Below are 19,474 nucleotides of genomic sequence, written 5' to 3'. Positions count from 1 at the left end.
AGAGAGAGAGAGAGAATATTGTACCAAATGGTGACTGTTTTAGAATTTTGCTGATTAATTGATCAATAACCAAGTGAGATCGACGAGACTTTCTCTACTTTTTTAAAAGGCAACAAATTCCACCTCGGAATAAAGGAAAAGGGATCTGGTGCCCTAAAACCAGCTGTGTTCCATGCATTCAAAGTTGAACTTTGCCAACCCGTATAGTTCTCTGTGAGCTTCTCATCATTAATTGTACGTAGTTCTATTTCAAGTCTCTAACTATATATATCTGTGTTCTCCAGACTCGATCTCCATTTCCGTTAACTAATTAAGTTTGCAGGAATTAGCAGCTGGTTGCCAAGTTGGATCTTTGGGTGGGTGTTAAGCTAGCTTGAGATATGATCAGCCTGCAGCAGCATCCCAGTGAAGTATCAGTCGAGTTAATGAGGTCAGATTTCTTTATCTTTTGAATAAACACGCATCAATCCATAAACAAATCGTATAACCATGCATCTAATTATAAATGTTATCTGATCTGTATCTGTAGTCCATATCGAAATTTAACGAGGGAGTCCGACAAAGAAACCGGAGCCGGACATGGACCGAGTACAATGTGGCAAATATTACCAGAAAGAATACTTTGTTCAAGAGATTATAAGCCGAAGAGATGTTTTCCGATATGGGAAAATAAGATCTTTATAATACCTTGTGCATTTGCAGTCCTCTTTAATCCGTTGTTCATCTACCTTCCTGTAACATATCCTCATTTACTGTGCTACCAATGGGACGTTAGCTTGATGTGGATCTATGTTGCTTTACAATCTACCATTGACCTGTTTTACGCCATGGATATTTTTGTGTTTTGCTGGCGAATTCGTGGCAATCAGAATGTTAAGATGACATTTAAGGAGCACATCTTCTTGTGGTTACCAATCATATATCGCATTTATCTGTTTCTTCCCATTTCACAGGTATATTTATATATAGAAGCATGCATTTTCATCTCAATTTCATCCCATTTCACAGGAAAAAAGTATATATGAATCGTTATTTATTTACTGTGAACTGCAGGCAATAGTACTCCTACGATATATTCTGAAAGCCCGGTTTCTGTATAGATTTCTTCGACGTATCTTCTATCCAATCCAGTATGCTCTACGAGCTTATTTCACCTTTGGATTAATTAAGCACCGTCCTAACGTGGAGTATGGAATAGGAAGATGGCTTCAAGCTATATTGGATCTTCTTCCTTTCATCATTGCTTCTCATGTAATTAAGTACTCTTAGCCTTTATCTTAATTTTAAATCAAGAAAGAAAAGAGAAATCTGTTCATTGTTCACCTTAATTATCCTTATCGATCTTCCTCTGCAAAATTACATCTATTCATTAACTGCATCGTAAAATATATATGATTCAAATATAGTTATGCATGCATGCATGATTCCCATACCTTTTCTATCAGAACTTATTTTCTGTGAAATCTGACTATTATTTACTTTTGTTAAACCAGTTATTTGGAGCCTTGTGGTACGGCTTTGCCGTCGACAGAGAGATTCATTGTTGGAGGAAACAATACAATTTGATGCAATGTGATAAACCAGTTCGGTATGGTTTCTACTGTGACAAGAATATAACATCCCAAGTACTTAGAACCTGCAACGCGACGCATATAATGGCATTCTGCGATCCAACTGATAAAAAAGATTTTAATTTTGGTATATATCGTTATGCTCTTCAGTCTAACTTTACAAGATCAACTTATTTTCCTCGAAAGTTTCTGCAATCTTTCTGGTGGGGCTTGCGCAATTTGAGGTTTGCACTTTGCACATCTGAGATTGCTTGATATGTTTCATTTTCAACATTGTATACTAACGCAGATCCAAATTCGGTCATTATTACATGCATTGTTTCTATTTCTTCTTATATATATGCACCTATATATGCATGCAGTTCCTTTGGTTCAAATATGGAGACCAGTTCGGATATGTTGGAGATTAGCTTTTCAATTTTAACTTCTATAAGTGGCTTGGTGCTGTTCTTAATATATCTCAACGCAAGGGTGGAGGTACGTTGGTGTTGATAATTAGTATACTCCTAGAAGAATCATTATATCATGTACATGATAAACATATTGAATAAAAAAAATTATGTGCAGGAGGCACAAAAAAGAAAAGATCGAATGAAGTTAAGACACAAGATGCAAATGATGAATCCAGACATAGATATGTGGTTGACTAGAAACAATTTTTCTAAACGCGATAAGAAGTTGATGAAGAAGGTGATCATGAAAAACGTTCAGCAAAAGCTTGAAGAAAACAAAGATGTTGATTTGGAGAACTTTTTGTCTCTTCTTCCTAGAGCATACAAAAGACAAATCATGAGTCTTTCCCGCTTGACTTGTTTACAGAAAGTAAGTATATTGATTTGTTTATAACAATCAAGCAAGCTTTTCGATCAGAAATAAGAACAAAAAGTTAAATCTGTTCTAGAGAAAATGAGACATTAGTAAATTATCACTTCAATTTAATTTCTCACAGTACTAATTTTACATATGTAATCGATTTTCTAGGTACCGATGTTCAAATATATGAAGATTCGAGTGTTGAAAGCAATAGCTAAACATCTTGAGCTAGTGACATATACGAAAAACTGCCATATTATTCGAGAGGGGGAAGCACTTTGGAATGTGTTCTTCATCACGCAAGGTACCGCATTGAGCTACAAAACTCGTAATAATGCCAATGTTGGTGGAACAAAGAGCGATTCCTCAATCATTAAGAAAGATGATTTCTTTGGAGACGAACTTCTAGATTGGGCATTCGTTTTTGCCTCCATATCTGATTTGCCCGTCTCTCCTAAAACTGTCATATCCCAAACTAGAGTAGAAGCATATGCTATTAGTGCTATCAATCTTAGGAGAGTTGTCTCCAAATTTCGGTTGCATTTTATTTTGAACCTGCCTGTCCTAGAGCATTCTCCATTGGAGCATATGGCAGCTTCTTCATTACAAGCATCGTGGCGTGAAAGAGGAAATCACAACAGATGGAACAAATTGAGGGAACTACTCAACAATTCATCAGAAGCTGACTGATCAATTTGTTATATTAAGCATGTATTTCTAGGTTCACTATTAGAAAGACACATATATATTGTATTGTTTGTGTATCGGTGATCGAGGTCCTATTTTCTGTTAAACCTTAAGCGAATGCTTGATTACTCCTCTCAATATATGTTATTGCATCAGAACCTAATAACAAAAACAAAAATGTAAATTATTGATGGAATAAATTAATTGGCTAGCTAATAATTCCTGATATTAGCTAATAGTTCCTCACTGAGTTTCCTGATGAATTTGCATTGATGAAAAAAATTCTTTGTCTCGGCCATACATTTCATTCTCTCTTCACTTGAGTTGTAATTTCAATCCTAGTTGAAACGAAACAAAAGCATCTATGCAAGCATACTTCACTTGACGGGCATCGAGTCGTTTAATTTGTCACCCCAATTACTCATAGTAATTTTCTTATCCTTTTCCATCTCCTTGTTTAGAAACTTCAACGCCGTCGTCTTCAATCCCATAGACTTGTAGTCGTTATCTTTGGATTTCTTTGCGGCCATATCAACTTTGAATTTCTTTGCAGCCACATATCAGCGAGATCTAGATCCATTGCACATTTAACATGCAATCCTTGACCAGCCAAACGAGTCATGTCCTCTCAAACTTCCTCCACTCAATTACTGGCTGATTAGTGCATACATCAAAGACATATAAACCTACACGTCTTATACCGTATAGATGTCTCCAATATACGACCTAACAATCAGTAATACCTCATCACCTGTACCTTTTTTGTTAGTCGTCTTGTTATACTCATGGCCTTCTAAACCCGAAACCCGATAAGATCTTTTTATCGATGTCCGCCATCGAAGGGGCCTACTTTCCCCAAACATGTGCACGTGTGGGCTAATCATAGATCTTGGATGCCCCATGAGGAAACTCAACAACACAAAATGTATCTATTCTCTAGATCTCATTCTTATCTCTCCATAATCACCAATCTCACTAATCTCACAATTTCTCACAATACATTATGAATGCAACAAATATCAATACTCATAATATATCATCCAACACATGCTTTTATGGAAAGCGATAACAATAATTATATAAATCACCGATTACACATGCTTTATCGAAAACGATAACAATCAACAATTAACCAATCAATGCCACACAAAACATCAATTTCAATTATAATCTAATTATCAATTTAAAGAAAGATTCCCCGAGAAAGACTCTACCTGGAATCCAAGTTTTTGCTCCGCTAATCGAAATTAGTCACACAACGACACGCTTTCTGAAATCTTTATCCTTCTGTTCTTGCAATCCAACTACTCGTATTCGATCTTTGTTTCTAATAAAGTCGGCAAACTCTTTAATTAGAAACGATCAAGTCCTTGAAATTTACTAAGGACACCCAAAATCCTTATTTCCAATTCCGCTCCCTTTTTTTGACAACTACCGAATCACACGCCACTTATAATTAGTCGTATCCCAACCATGCTCCAAGCACCAAGCCAACCACCGAATTTACTCTCTACACCCAAATCCTCTTTTCTACTAAATCCTTTATATTTGCCTATTTCAATCTTGATCAATCTTCTCATCTCTTAATTGTAGGCATAACAATAACTTATCAACGAACCCAGACATGACCCAAACTAAATCCTTTACTGTTTCCAACTTCCCCAGTAACACATCAAATCCATATGAAACTAATGAAAACCCAATTCTTCTGTTACCGTACCCACACTCCTCTTAAACTCCACAACAACCCAGCAAAGCCAAAACTTAACCTTCATTACACCCAACTTTTCCTATCATCTCTCTCTAACAACCATTCAATAAATATCACCCATTTCAAACAGAAACCAGACCCAGAAATGTAAACCACCAGCTATCACCACCACTTTCGCCGCCGAACCACACTGCCCAAAACCATCTACTCCTCCAATCTCGAATTCAATCACAACCAACCATGAAATCATGTTTAGAAGCTTCTATAAACATCAAAAGAGCTACTCCAGAACCCAAAATCACCACCACCGCCGCCGTGCACAGTGGCCACACACTGCGGGGCACACACTAACTTAAACTAAATTCTTCATCTCTCAACCAAACCCAATTTCAATTACACAGGAAGGTAGAGCTCGACTAACTGACCAATTTTCATACCTGAGTCGACATCAAAGCTCTCCGGAATCCGTCGAACCCTCACCGGAAAACTCAATACCTTCATCTCTTCGATTCTCCCTCATGCCTAATCATCTGGACAAACAAAAGCACAGAGATGATCTCCAGGTTGAGCTGAAGCTAACGCCACCAGCCATGCACGTCGACGCTGCCGGAATCGGAGACTCGCCGGCGAACCCAGCCTCTCCTTCTCCACTTCGAATCTCTCTCTCCCGACCTCTTCTAAAGAAACTGAGGACATAGGGAAGACCACAAGGACGAGAGGAAGCTACCAATACCGGTCACACTCGCCGCCGTGGCCGGAATCACGAACTCGACCGGAAACCAATCACCTTCTCTCCTCCTTTTCTCTCTCACCGGAGCTTCCCATCGAAAACGAAGATCATCTTGAGGACGGGGACAACGAGACGGACCTATGGACACCGGCCTTGCGCCGGTAGGCGACCGGACGACGGACGGGGTGATCGCAGCTCCGCTGCTGCAAAACGACGACGTCAAGACTGGGTTTTGGTCTGGCGCTGTCCAAACTGATCCACATCTATATACATACCCAAATCCACGGCCCAATCAAACCGACCTATAGTATATATTTTTAATTAATTTTTTTGGATAATACCAACTTCTAAAAATCATTAAAAATAGCTCCGATATCCAAAACGATGCTCCGAAAAATCCAACGAACTCGTAACGACGTTTAGGTTAATCCTACGGACTCGAAAGACAAATTTTGACAAACCAAAAATTTGAATAATTTTCGAAAGCCACAAAGAAATTAAAGAATAACAGAAATTCAAATTTAAATAGCTGGAAAATAATTTTTTTTCAAAAATAGAAAACCAAATTTCCAAGATGTCACAGTTTCGCACTTTATTTCTAGCAAACTCATAAAAAAATCACAAAAAAAAGAGCAGCATCGGTGAAAATGCCGAAAGTCCTTGCAACATAGACAAGAGAACCCAACAGCCGAGACGATTCCTTCCTCGGCCTACAATCACTTTGGAAGAAGTCAGATCAGGCACAAAATATCAAACAAAACCTCGCTTGGCTGCGAGTTGGCATGCACAAATCGAAAGAAATATTGCACCTTCAAGTCCCTTGGCCTATCTTTTTGGCCGAGACAGTTTTTGAGGCAAACAGCGCGATACATATTTTCCAATCAACCGATCCACAGAACTTGTGTCTAAAGTTACCACAACTCGAATGCGGTTTTTGTAGAAATTGATGGTGTAGAACCTGCACTTGTCTTTAAATGCCATTGAGAACTAATTCTATGTACGAATGTTTGAGGTGAAAAGTAGGGTTAGTCTCTGTCATCTTATATAGAAGGGCCAAAGCTACAAAACCCGAATCTAAAAAGATTTTCTATATCAAAATCTGCCCAACTTGGTGTATCGTGTAGGATATCCTAGTCCTATAAGGTAAGGTCAATACAAAGCAAAGGGTAAGATTGCGGAAAGGGATAACCAAAGGGCAAGTTGCATTGTCTATTGACCATATTTTTCTTCATTGCTCTTTTATTGTTGCAATATGGGGGCATTTTACTTCTATCTTTGAGTTGGATGGTATGCCTCCTTCAATTTTAAAGGGTCGCCATATGGGTTTTGCTGCAGGAAGAAGTGCTCAGCTGAAGGATTTATGGTTGATATGTTTCACTTTAATATTGTGGTTTGTATGGCATGCAAGAAATAAAATGAGACATGAGGGCAAAGTATTTTCAGTTGAGAATATATGCAGACTTATCAGTGGTCATATTCAAGCAGCTAGTCGTTTGTCAATAGGTACTATGCATAACTCCATTCAAGATCTTTGGATTTTGAAATCTTTTGGGGTTGAATGCAGGTTGTGTCGTGCCCCGAGAGTGATAGAGGTTAATTGGCATCCCCCATTGATGGGTTGGGTTAAGATTATATCTGATGGAGCAGGAAGAATGATGAGGGGGTTGGAAGGTATGAAGCTGTATTTAGAGATTATATGGGGAGTTTTCTTGGAGCTTTTGCTTCAAGTTTAGATATCCCTAGTTCTGTTGCGGCATAGGTGATGGTTATGATTAAGGTGATTGAGCTGACATGGGTTCGTGACTAGAAGCACATATGACTGGAAATTGACTATTCTCTGATTCTAGATTTTATCAAGTCTCCTTTGTTGGTTCCATGGAAACTTCGTACTAGTTGACTCAATTGCTTGAATCAGATTTCTCAAATGACTTTCCATGTATCTCATATTTTTGGTGAAGGTAATAAGGTTGCTGACGCTTTGGCGAATTATGGTACGTCTTCTCCTAATATGGTGTGGTGGGATGCTCCTCCATTTTTTATATTATCGTATTGTACTAATGACCAATTAAGTATTCCTCCTAAATTATTATTCTTTTTCTTCTTGCCTAAACCCCTTATTTGCTTCAAAAAAAAAAACACTCATCCCGCGAAATATAACCGCCATTAAACGACGTCGTTACCACTTCCAAAACCAATGGAATTCTTCTTTTGATATAAAAACCTGAAAACACGAAAGCGACCGGTTTTGTGTGATACGCTATCACCTCACTCCGTTTTTCTTGTCGTTTTGTGGAGGTTTTTGTAGGGGTTTATCTATTTCTACCCAACACAACCCAACAACACCGAAACCCCCAAAAACCCAAGTGAGGAAACAAATGGGTTCTCTGAGAAATGAACCAGACAGAGATGACAAGGAGGAGGAAGAAGAAGTAGAACCCATTTTGGCAGCGCAAACCCAGAGATTCTGTATGTTCCCCATTAGGTATCAGCAACTTTGGGAGATGTACAAGAAGGCTGAGGCTAGTTTCTGGACTGGTACTTGTTTGTTTTACAGTTTATGGAAAAAATATTCAAACTTTCATGTCAATTTTGGTGCTTTTCTTGTTTTTGTATGTGGGTTTTGATGTGGGTATGTGGTTGTTTGTTTGAATTTGATTGGTAGTTGTTTGATGTTGGGGTTTGGTTTGCTTGGAATTGAGAGGGTGTTTGAACAATGGTGGTGTTTCTCAGTGATTCAGAGGAAATTAAGTGGGATAATTGATGCCTGTGGTGATTTACTTATTTAATCTTTGTCTCCTGTATGGTTTTATTTTGTTTGGTTTCAAAATTCAGTTGGTTTTGCGGTTATTTGATTTATAAATTGGAAGATATGGTCACTCTTTGGTCATGAAAGCAGTTTTCTCCTCTCTCATTGAGCCCCATGACCTTACTGTAGATCATAGCATCTGGTTTGGTCTCTCAGTAGACTGATAGATCTTATGATTTGGTAAATGAATTTGTAAATCTTTATCCTTTGTCATAATATCAGTATTCGTGGTATGTTTACAGAAGAATGTAAGGGAAAGGAGAATGAACCCAACCAAATGGAATATGATGATTTGAGAACCAACCCATTTGGGGTTGCCAATTTGAATGCTATATGATCTTTTTGCTGTCAATGAATGATGTACATCTGTTTCTTCGCTAAACTAAACCGTCATGATTTTAGGTGTACAGAGAAACAATAATGGTGCTCATATTTGAAAACTGGTTTGTGTCTGTGGTAAAATAGAACTAGCTTTAGTGGCTTGCTCAGAAAACCCTGAATGTGTGCTCTTTCCCTTAGGATATGCACTGGCCTTCTGGGTGTGTGGATGAGTTATTGGTTGGAATGTTTACATAAGCCTAGGGGGCCTTTATTCCATTCAAGTCTTTTATTCCTGTTTTTGGAGGAACCTGCAAATCACTGTTCATTGTGTGCCGATCAACAATTATTTTAATGACATGTTAATTGGCTTACAGCTGAGGAGGTTGATCTCTCCCAGGATGTACAGCAGTGGGATGCTTTGACTGACTCCGAGAGACACTTCATAAGCCATGTCCTGGCATTTTTTGCCGCATCAGATGGGATTGTTTTGGAGAATTTGGCTGCAAGATTTCTAAATGATGTTCAAATTCCAGAGGTGCTTTGTTTTCTACGCTGTTTTTTTGGTTGTGTGATCGTCTTTCTTTCTCTCCATATTTCATCACATATATATGTAACTGTTCATACTTAATTAGACTTTTTTCTGGCTTTTTTCCTAGTTGACCAACTAACATCAAGGCTTCTCATTCTTCATAGGCTCGGGCATTCTATGGATTTCAACTTGCAATGGAGAATATTCATTCTGGTAAAGCTTTAAATCTGTGGTATCCTACATTTATAATACTTGGGATCACCTGGCCAAGTGTTTACCTTATGTCTTGTTGAAAATTATCTACCATCAGAGATGTACAGCTTGCTTTTAGAGACATACATCAAGGATCCTAAAGAGAAGCACAGATTGTTCAACGCAATTGAAAACATTCCTTGTGTCTCTAGGAAGGCCCAGTGGGCTTTAAATTGGATAAACAGGTACATATGTTATGTAGTCTTCTGTAATCCTAGTGTAAGCAATAAAGCATGTGTTTTGGGTTTTTATTGCTTCACATTTGTTAATTGAATCATGTGTGCATGATATGAGCAATCTAGAAACTTTAATTGGTAAAAGCCATGTTTTTGACATGTTAGCATTAAATCCTTTCATACTTCTAAAACTTGATGCTTAAATTAATAGTGGACGGTTTGTTTTCCTTAAATTGTAGGACGGCTTTTGTATGAAACTCTGGAATATGACATGTTAATAGCATGAACATCCTCTTTTGGGATTTATAGTGGGAATTTATGTGGGACAGACAAAATGTAGTTTCTTGATGAAACTTTTTTGTTAAAGCAGAAATTAGTGCACATACTGTACCAGAAAATATATGGGTATAACCATCTGTTGTTTAGTATTAAACAGAGTAGGAGCTCCTTCTACATTCTATATTGTAATAAGATGTCGTTATCACATTAAACTTTCACTCAGTATGCGAAGCTGCATTCTGTAAATCTAAAAGTTGTTTTAGCCCTCTCATTGTTGTCACCAAGCTTCTTTTTTGTTCATACTTCTCTGTTTGGTTAGGAGAAATGTAACTGTTGCTTCCAAAAAATTAATTATTCTGCATTATGTGCAGTTCAAATTCGTTTGTGGAGAGACTTGTTGCTTTCGCATGTGTTGAAGGAATTTTTTTCTCAGGAAGGTAGTTTCTCTTCTTTGATACGCTCTCTTTTGTTTTCAGAAAGCGTTGTTATTGATGTGCTTGTGTTTATATGTTCAGCCTCTCTGTTATGAGTGTTTATGACCGTTTATTTTATTTTCTTCGTCTTCTCATGTTGTTTAAGACTTTAAGTTCATTTGTGGTTCTCACTTCTCAGCTTCTGTGCCATATTCTGGCTTAAAAAGAGGGCACTAATGCCAGGTCTGACATTCTCAAATGAGCTTATTTCTAGAGATGAGGGCCTCCACTGTGATTTTGCTTGCCTTCTGTACAGGTAATTTTCTTTTTCTATGGTTCTAGAATTGTGTTCCCCATGTGAGGCTTGGTCAACATAATAGTTATAAGGTGCAGTATAAAATATTTGGATAGGAACAACTTTGAAATCATTTAATTTAAAATAGTTAAATCTGTCTGTTCTTGTTGCTTACAGTTTGTTACAAAAGCAACTTAATTCGGAAAAAGTTCATGGAATTATACATGAAGCTGTCGAAATTGAAACCGAGTTTGTGTGTGACGCCCTCCCATGTGCATTGATTGGCATGAACTCAGCTCTCATGAGCCAGTACATAAAATTTAGTTGCTGATCGACTACTGGTCTCTCTCTCTCTCTCTCTCTCTCTCTCTCATTCCAAGGGAAATAGGAGTTGTGGTGTATTCTTTATTGTATCTATTTGATCTATTGTTAGATATCAACTAATCTAATAGCTCTCCCATCCAGGTTGCGTTAGGTTATGAGAAGAAGTACAGTGTGGAAAATCCTTTCGATTGGATGGAGTTCATTTCTTTACAGTAAGTATTGTGCGGCTCTGATGACTGTTTCATTTTTTTACTATAGGAACTTGTTCATTGATTATTTGCAAGTGAGCATGAGTATTACTGGATTTGTGAGGGTTTGTCTATGTATGTGCTGTTATTGACTGGATATGGGGTTACTAGTGTATAAAAAGTCAGTGTTCCGACTTCACACAGTCAGAACCACAAAAAGGTTTTAAAACTTTGATCTTAAACATGCTTGTCTGGTTATGCAGAGGGAAGACAAACTTCTTCGAGAAAAGGGTGGGCGACTATCAGAAAGCATCTGTTATGTCGAGCCTCCAAGATGGAGGAAAGAATTTCGTCTTCAACATGGATGAGGACTTCTAGTCATCCAGTTTTTGCTGCAGTGTCCCTTAGAGATGTAGCGATTGCTCGTGTTAGAATCGGAATTTCTACTAGTCTTTTCAGTAAGTCGGTAACAGACTAAATGTGTATATTCTGTTGGGCTATCAGCTTGGTAAATGTAGAAGAGCCTAAAATCTACTCCTACTCATTTCATTATTACCTTTAGTGACTGTCATCATCAACAAATTGGTATATATAATTTATGCTTCACGGTGATAGGGTGGACCTCTGGAAAATATCTATATAACATCATTGTGTTTGAAAATGGTGCTTTTGTGTGCTGTGATTATTAGCATTATGAGCATGGATTCAGTTTCTAAACCATGCCGATAGTAGCTTGTCTGCTCATGCCTGCCGCCTTGCCAGAGTGCAACATTTACACTTGAGAGTGTTGTGGATATTTCTTCTTGTAAGGAACATATTGTTGCCTGTTAAAAAGCATATTCCCTCTTTTATTACTCTGTATTGTCTGAAAATGGGTGTGCTCCGGTAGCTCAATGAATGAGCACACCAGACAGTGAGTGATCTAATACTTTACATCTCTGGAGTTTCACTTGTTGGGATGAGTAAGTTCATATTATACTGGACCAGATGGGAGCTTCCTACTTTTCACCACTAGGAGTAGGTTGTACCTTTCCTCATTCGAAATTTTGGATTGATCAACTAGTGTCTGTCAGACTGCACTACCTTTACTATAGAATAAAGGCAATCACCTAAAACAACCGGATTGCTCTCTTGGGCAGGGCAGCCCTTATAATATAAAGCATTTGCAGTCCCTGTGTTAAGGGCACTAGATCAGGTACCAAGAGCTACTGGGAATTTGGGATGTCCTGGACTCCACCCTTGCCTCACCGGTTCACAAGATAGGAAAAAAAAAAAAAAAAAAAAAAACAATCTGAGGTTTCTAATGTTTACAGTCTGGTGCTATGCTGATGTCCATATTTCTAAGAATTATTTAGGTACCCCATCAGCATTCATGCACCAAATTTGAATAGAAGATATTTTCTTCATGTCTAAAAATGGCTTCTTTTGCAGTTCATTTGCTCTCCATTATGTTTGCTTGGCTTGAAAGCTTTGATTTGTTTTGGGTGGTTGAGCAACCTCTTTGAGAGTCACACCTGGAACATATTTAAGGTCATGAGGAAAACTATTATAGCTTTCTCTGTTGGATTCCAAAATAAAGGTGATTAGGATTAGGAATCAGTATCATGATGTTTTATTACAACTTAAAATATCCATATGGACTTGTTAATTATTATTATCCCTAAATTCCTATCCCACTCTACCAAATTCAAATCCGATCATAACAACTTTGGACCTCCCATGATGCAGTTCACAGATGACTAGACCATTTTACCAAACCTACTTTTCTCAGAGGTCATATCTCTATCCTAATGCACTGACACTAATTGGCTCTTAAACTCTTGGTACTCATAGCTCATCACCTTTATATGACTAATATCAATACGTATTGATGAAATATCATAATTATTCTCATACTGTTGAGTCTGTTGCCATCTTTATACACCCAATAATGGATTCTCTTCCATTCTAAATTTCTTTCATCATAACCTTGCACTCAAGTGAAGGCAAATCTGTCTTCACACTGGTAACTCTCCAAGGGAAAGTATTTCAATAATCTTCCAGATGTTAATGGAGATGAGTATTGTCACAGTGATTGAGCCTTCACACAAATTGTGTAGTCTTTTTTGTTTTGTTTTTTTTGTTTTTAGTTGTTGTTGATGACAGTTGATCCGATTATCGAAAGATAACAACACCGTCCATTTATCCATTAAGACAAATAAGTTAGCCGTAATACATAATCAATATTACTTGTGGGGGTTGAACCATTTCAGTTGAGACTATCTAATTAAGGACTAGGATGGTCCTAATTACCTCATCTAATCAGAGTGGCTGAAAGGCCCTAAATGATAGAGGCACTAGTGCTCATACCTACCCATATATGCATCCTCTCTACTGTCTACCATAACAAAGAGTGACAACAAAGCCAGAGCTTCCCAATCTTTTCATCAGTGGCAAAGTGGGGAAGGGAAGGACCTAACACCAACTTACCCTCCCCATACCTGCACAGTCTACAGACTAAGCACAATCACAATGTGACAATGCTAATTATGTGCTATTGTCACTTTTGGTGGACCGACTCTATATTCTCTAGTGGAGGATATTATCACTCACTTCTGGTCTTTTCTCCCACCTACCCTAACCACTAAGGTTGTTCTGCTACTCTATCCATGAGAATGAGTTACCATATATAAAAGGATCTCCAGGTGCAAGACATTGTGGATTGTTGATCATTAGTGGACCAGATTGGGCCCTTGGACACTGAGAGAGTACATTGTTACCCTTGCCTATTCCAACTGAAAAGCTGAGTAGTGTAGTTCTACAGTTGCGGATCCATCCATTGAACTCTGTTTATACCTTCATTGGTTTTGGTGGGACATGAGTTTGTTTTCAACATCAACAAAGTACCAGCTAATCTCAAATAGAATGTTTCCAAATGACAAATTTAGCCACATTTTAGATAATGAATTGAGTTAACCCAGGGCCAGAAAGATAAATGGAGTTGCTAATGAGAATCTGAGTAGAATAGTAATTGTTCCCACATGGCACACATGGCTATATGCATGAAACTATGAAGAAAAACACACAATCCCAATTCTACCCCCAAACCCAGTTTGACACTTTGACCTTCCCATTTATGACCATTATATGTTGCCAAATTTTCACAACTAAAAAAACAAAGAACCAAACAAAGCCCCCCCCCTCTTCTCTTCCTCAGAGTCACCACTCACCACCACCTTTGTTGTTGTTTGATCTTCTCTCTCTCTCTCTCTCTCTCTCACCACCACCACCACCAACAACCTTAGAAACTGGCTCAAAAATGGAGGTGTCTAGTATCTGGGATAGTGTGGTGGAGTTAACCAAAGTGGCCCAACAAAAGGGTAGTGATCCTCTGGTTTGGGTTCTACAGTTGTCCTCCAACTTGAGTTCAAGGGGAGTGTCTCTGCCCTCAGTGGACCTAGCCAATGTATTGGTTTCCCACATTTGCTGGGAAAACAATGTTCCCATTATGTGGAAGTTTCTGGAGAAGGCCTTGATGTTAAAGATTGTGCCTCCAATGATTGTTCTTGCTCTTCTCTCACAAAGGTTTGTGCTTTTTGTTTGAACACTGGAGCTGGAAGATTCTGGCTTTTCTGGGTTTTGGTGTTTTTGGTGGGTTGGGGTTGTTGTGATTTGAAGTGGGATTAGATAAAGGGTGTGAATTTGTTTAAAGATTTATTCTTTTTTCACATCCCACAGCAACTGTTTGATTGATTTAGCTTTCTGCTCTGTTGGTTTTTTGTGTGTTTGTGTTTGATGACTCTTTAGAGCTGTGGTTTCTACGTTCTTAGAAAATGAAAATGGAAGCGATAGCAAAATTTCAATCATGCCGAATTGTTCTATGGGATGAGGAGGAAATTTTGGCCAAAATGGGTCATGTTGCTGTGTGAATTGCAGTTGACTAGTGGGGAGTGAAAGTCCTATTGTTATAAATGCTGATTCTAGTTTCTTTCAACTATAAAATTTCTGACTTTTCTTACCTCCTCCACATTTTCAAATGGAGGGTTGGGTTGACATGTTTTTCATTGTAGTATATCTCTGTCTAGATGAGGACTAATTCAGAATGATTGATGTTTTCACTGAATTACAAAACCCTCATCATTTGGTTGGTTGACAGTTTATACTGCACATTATAGCTGTTTTTAAGCATTAACTTGTAGGGCACTGCCTGTTCCAAAATCCCTTGTAGTAGGGAATTCGAAAACTGATTTGCCATATGTTCGACATGAATTGAGTTCTGCCATACCATAGTAGTTAGTGGTTTTATTTTTATGGTCAATGGTTATGTGAAAATTGTTCGCCATTCTTTCTACAGGGTCATTCCAAGTCGATGCTCCCAGCCAGTCGCTTATAGACTTTACATGGAACTCCTCAAGAGACACATTTTTACCCTCAAGTCTCAGATAAATGGGCCAAATTATCAAATGTAAGATTTTAGTGAAGAAATGATTTAGCTGACATTTACTGAAAGTAGCAATCTCGAATTTGAAATTTTTATTCTTCATGCAGGATCATGAAATCAATAGATTCTATTCTTCATCTTTCTGGAATATTTGGTCTTCCACTGAGTGAACCTGGAGTTCTTGTGGTTGAGTTTTTATTTGCAATTGTGTGGCAATTGGTTGATGCATCATTAGATGATGAAGGATTGTTGAATCAAACCCTGGAAAAGAAGTCTAGATGGGAAATTGAACATCAAGAAATGGAGATAGACTGCCATGGTAGTTATTATAAGAAGAGGAGGGAATACAATGAGATAATGCAGGAGGCAAATACTGTCATGGCCATCGAGATAATTGGGCAGTTCCTTCAAAATAAAGTAACATCGAGAATTCTTTACCTGGCTCGCCGACACTTGTAAGTGTTTACTACCCCTGATTATTGCTTACAAACCTTTGTCCATTGGTCCTAGGGTGGATGATGTATAGATTAGTTTGATTGGTTTTTCAAGCATTGATGCTCTTTTTCATACTATTCTAATTATTTTAAGTATCTAAAACAATGCTGACATGTACGGAACTAATTTAATTGCGTTCTCCACAGATTTTGTTCTTTTTAGCGTTGATACTTCAATGTCACTGTGCAAGATATGGATAACATGTCTCACTTTTCCAGGCCTGCACTTTGGACAAATTTTACTCAGCGGTTACAATTGCTTGCATCAAATTCTTTAGCAATAAGAAGTTCAAAAACTCTTACTCCAGAGGCTCTTATGCTGTTGAGTTCAAGCAGTCACTTCGTATTGTCTCGTGAATACAAAACAAGTTCTTTGCAAAAATTTCATGCAGTTATGGCTTCTGGATCTCTGGTTTCTTCTGCTGGTCTGTGCAATGGGGCTAGTCGTTCTGCTCTGTGGCTTCCTCTTGATCTTGTATTAGAAGATGCAATGGATGGTTATCAAGTTGATGCTACAAGTGCTGTTGAAAACATTACTGGTAAACACAGTTTTTTATCCTTTCTGCTCCAGATAGTATTTCAAGTTACAATTAGATTAAAAAGAAAAAGAAAAAATCAATGTCTGTGAGACTAAAAGGTTTCATTTGTAGGTCTGATTAATACCCTTCAAGCGATAAATGGCACAGGCTGGCATGACACCTTTTTAGGCCTTTGGATAGCAGCTCTTCGCCTTGTACAAAGGGTATGTATTTGCTTTGAATGGATTTAACAACTTTCTTCTTTGATGGTCAATTTTGGGAGCAAAACTCTTATTCATGATTCTTATGTTTTCTAGGAAAGGGACCCAATAGAGGGCCCTGTGCCTCGCCTAGACTCTCGCTTATGCATGCTATTGTGTATCACAACACTTGTGGTGGCTAATCTGCTTGAGGAGGAGGGAACTTTACCAACCAATGAAGTAGAATGTACTTCCATCAATGGCTGGAAAGAAAAAGAGCTTCCAGGAAACCGCCGCCATGATTTAGTCTCCAGCTTACAGGTGTTGGGTGACTATCAGGGTTTGCTGACTCCTCCTCAATCTGTTGTTTCTGCTGCCAATAAGGCTGCTGCAAAAGCGATGCTGATTCTTTCAGGTGTCAGTATGGGGAGTGCATACTTTGAGTGCATTGGTATGAAGGATCTGCCCATAAACTTTTGTGAGTCAAATATCTAGCTCTCGATTATACTCAACTTCAAGTTTGATGTTGTATCGTATTAAGTGCTGTCTGCATATCTGTTTGGAGTTATTATCTTAGCTCTATGTGCTTGTTACAGCCGGAAACATGCGCCATTTGATAGTTGAGGCCTGCATTGCTAGAAATCTACTGGACACATCTGCGTATTCCTGGCCAGGTTATGTCAATGGACGTATAAACCAGTTACCTCATGGTGTGCCAACTCAAGTGCCTGGTTGGTCAACATTTATGCTGGGGGCTACTCTTACTCCAGTCTTGGTTAATGCTTTGGTTTCAAGTCCTGCTTCAAGGTATATGAGCTCTTAACACATATAATTTGTTATCAATTTTAAATTTTATATCATATTAAGTTTAGCCAGTCATTTCCACAAATTCTAGAGTTCTATTGTAGTGAGTCATTTCTGAAAAGGTTATGGTCTGCGGTGCTTCTCTGGCTTTAAGCTAGAGTTCCTATATTACCTCTGTCAAATATAAATGCATAGGGAGTTATGTATTATATTACCACTTTAAGGAAGGGCCAATCAATTGGTAATTTCTCGACTTTTTAGCCAATTGTGGTTAATACATAATCCCTTACGGTATGTAAACAAGATCGGTTTGAAAATGCTGTATGATGGAGAAAACTTAAAGAAATTAACCAGTGGCCTACAAATGGTTATATCTTTTCCACTAATGCTATGAATCATAATCTATGGTAGTTCTGGTGTAACAAAGGTTAAAGAATAGCTTTGCATGCATATATACCTTTAGATTACCTTTTTAATTTCTTTGTCTTTGGCCTGGTCTTCAGTTACCCCTTTTTCTTTCCTGAAGCCAGGTATATCAGATGCTCTTTTTTGTAAATTTACCCAAAGGTAAAGCTACTGAATTTAAGCTCATGGATTTGATGGAAGCTTAGCAGAAATCGAGAAAGTATTTGAGATTGCAATCAATGGATCAGATGACGAGAAGATATCTGCTGCCACCATTTTATGTGGGACCTCACTACTTAGGGGTTGGAATATACAGGTGAAGAAATTGATTAACAACTCGTATTCCTTTTCTACAATAAATACAAAGCAGTAGCTTTGTGGCATCTCATGTTGTTTTGATCACAATTCATCTTGCCATGCTTTTCTGAATCAATCACTCTATTAATTCATGGTTCACATTTCATGCAGGAGCATACTGCTCATTTTATCATTCAATTATTGTCTCCTCCAGTTCATGCCGATTATTCTGGGAGTGATAGTCATTTGATAGGTTATGCTCCAATGCTGAATGTCCTCATTGTTGGAATAGCATCTGTTGACTGCGTTCAGATTTTCTCTTTACATGGCTTGGTATGTTCAACTTTCCCTTGAACAAAAGTGAAGGATTTGGTTGTTACTTCTTCAGTTAGTGATTGAACACCCATTAATGTAGTTAATTCACTTTAACCATAGAGTTCTAGTAGAATGTCTATCTCAAATATTAGTTTGATTGGAATTCCCTGTGAATTTTAATCAGTAATTGCATTAAGGAAAGGGGAAAGCTAAGAGAATTTAAAGTGTAGTATAACACATGATTTTGTACATTTTATCTATGCACTCTGGTAGCAAGGAACACGTTTAACAGGCTTAGTAATTTAATCGTAGACTTTGTCTTGTCACTTCTGGTATGCTTCTTAGCTGCCATGATCAGGAAATTTGAAGCAGTGTGGTTGGATAGAGGTCAAATAGATAGTGAAAGATCCCTATATAGAGTAGTCTAATCACTTGAACAGTGTCATTTTGATTATTGATCTCTATTGGATTGAATTGGGTTTGTGTATGACTCGGGCTAACTTTCGTTCGTATTTTCCATTTTTGGAAACTAAACAATTTTTGTTGATCACAACGAATGGTACAATAAAAATGGACACCACATGCACAGCTGAAAAACAACAGGATAAACCAGAAAGCTGTATCAAAAGTAGGGTGGGTGAAGTACAAACCACCCTATTCAATCAAAAACCTTAAACTACAGCTGCCGGCCGGCCTGCCTTAGTCTCACAGGATTGAAGAAAGATTGTAGTTTTATTACCACAACTGAAATGGATACCCTTGAAATGATATTAAGGTTAGTTAGCCTATCAAAACTTCTTCTTGGTGCTCCTCCCATGCCAACCATAGCTTCTCCTCCACCCACACCAACCATAGCTTCTCCTCCCCCCTCCCCCCACGCCAATCATAGAAATCAGAAGCCTTTGTGAACTAGTTAATTATCTCTC

General features: G+C 38.1%; 4 protein-coding genes across 4 annotated transcripts in view; all 4 read left to right on the top strand.

The window, feature by feature from the left end:
* The first annotated feature begins 358 nt into the window (after positions 1-358).
* Positions 359-1,826, top strand: LOC101312147 (probable cyclic nucleotide-gated ion channel 3-like). The gene is made up of 4 exons (XM_004298129.1): positions 359-430; positions 530-953; positions 1,054-1,251; positions 1,494-1,826. Exons 1-4 carry the CDS (start codon positions 381-383, stop codon positions 1,824-1,826), a joined length of 1,005 nt encoding a protein of 334 aa, XP_004298177.1. The 5' UTR covers positions 359-380.
* Positions 1,827-2,180: 354 nt separating this feature from the next.
* On the top strand, positions 2,181-3,074 carry LOC101311855 (cyclic nucleotide-gated ion channel 1-like). The gene is made up of 2 exons (XM_004298128.1): positions 2,181-2,393; positions 2,553-3,074. Exons 1-2 carry the CDS (start codon positions 2,181-2,183, stop codon positions 3,072-3,074), a joined length of 735 nt encoding a protein of 244 aa, XP_004298176.1.
* Positions 3,075-7,821: 4,747 nt separating this feature from the next.
* Positions 7,822-11,752, top strand: LOC101294550 (ribonucleoside-diphosphate reductase small chain A-like). The gene is given in 10 exon segments (XM_004296905.1): positions 7,822-8,047; positions 9,014-9,174; positions 9,333-9,381; positions 9,479-9,605; positions 10,247-10,312; positions 10,488-10,604; positions 10,761-10,905; positions 10,907-10,924; positions 11,049-11,119; positions 11,359-11,752. Coding segments are annotated over 10 exon segments (1,029 nt in total). The 5' UTR covers positions 7,822-7,887; the 3' UTR covers positions 11,474-11,752.
* Positions 11,753-14,393: 2,641 nt separating this feature from the next.
* The window catches only part of LOC101311566 (mediator of RNA polymerase II transcription subunit 33A-like), an 8,152-nt gene continuing 3,071 nt past the window's right edge, over positions 14,394-19,474 (top strand). The window contains exons 1-9 of the mRNA XM_004298127.1: positions 14,394-14,659; positions 15,429-15,539; positions 15,623-15,970; positions 16,229-16,548; positions 16,660-16,751; positions 16,845-17,205; positions 17,324-17,534; positions 18,138-18,252; positions 18,405-18,566. Of these exons, the coding sequence (XP_004298175.1) occupies positions 14,394-14,659; positions 15,429-15,539; positions 15,623-15,970; positions 16,229-16,548; positions 16,660-16,751; positions 16,845-17,205; positions 17,324-17,534; positions 18,138-18,252; positions 18,405-18,566 (1,986 nt within the window). The remainder of the gene's footprint in view (positions 14,660-15,428; positions 15,540-15,622; positions 15,971-16,228; positions 16,549-16,659; positions 16,752-16,844; positions 17,206-17,323; positions 17,535-18,137; positions 18,253-18,404; positions 18,567-19,474) is intronic.

This window comes from Fragaria vesca, linkage group LG4 (genome assembly GCF_000184155.1).
Source record: "Fragaria vesca subsp. vesca linkage group LG4, FraVesHawaii_1.0, whole genome shotgun sequence".
Lineage (NCBI taxonomy): Eukaryota > Viridiplantae > Streptophyta > Magnoliopsida > Rosales > Rosaceae > Fragaria > Fragaria vesca.
This window is presented reverse-complemented; position numbering and strand designations above follow the sequence as displayed.

Bases quoted from the DNA above. Each gene is read 5' to 3' on its own strand.
- LOC101312147 (XM_004298129.1), top strand. From the start codon at position 381: ATGATCAGCCTGCAGCAGCATCCCAGTGAAGTATCAGTCGAGTTAATG. The intron at 954-1,053 runs GTATATTTATAT...TGTGAACTGCAG, and splicing joins TGTTTCTTCCCATTTCACAG to GCAATAGTACTCCTACGATA. The intron at 1,252-1,493 runs GTAATTAAGTAC...TTGTTAAACCAG, and splicing joins CTTTCATCATTGCTTCTCAT to TTATTTGGAGCCTTGTGGTA.
- LOC101311855 (XM_004298128.1), top strand. From the start codon at position 2,181: ATGCAAATGATGAATCCAGACATAGATATGTGGTTGACTAGAAACAAT. The intron at 2,394-2,552 runs GTAAGTATATTG...TCGATTTTCTAG, and splicing joins GCTTGACTTGTTTACAGAAA to GTACCGATGTTCAAATATAT.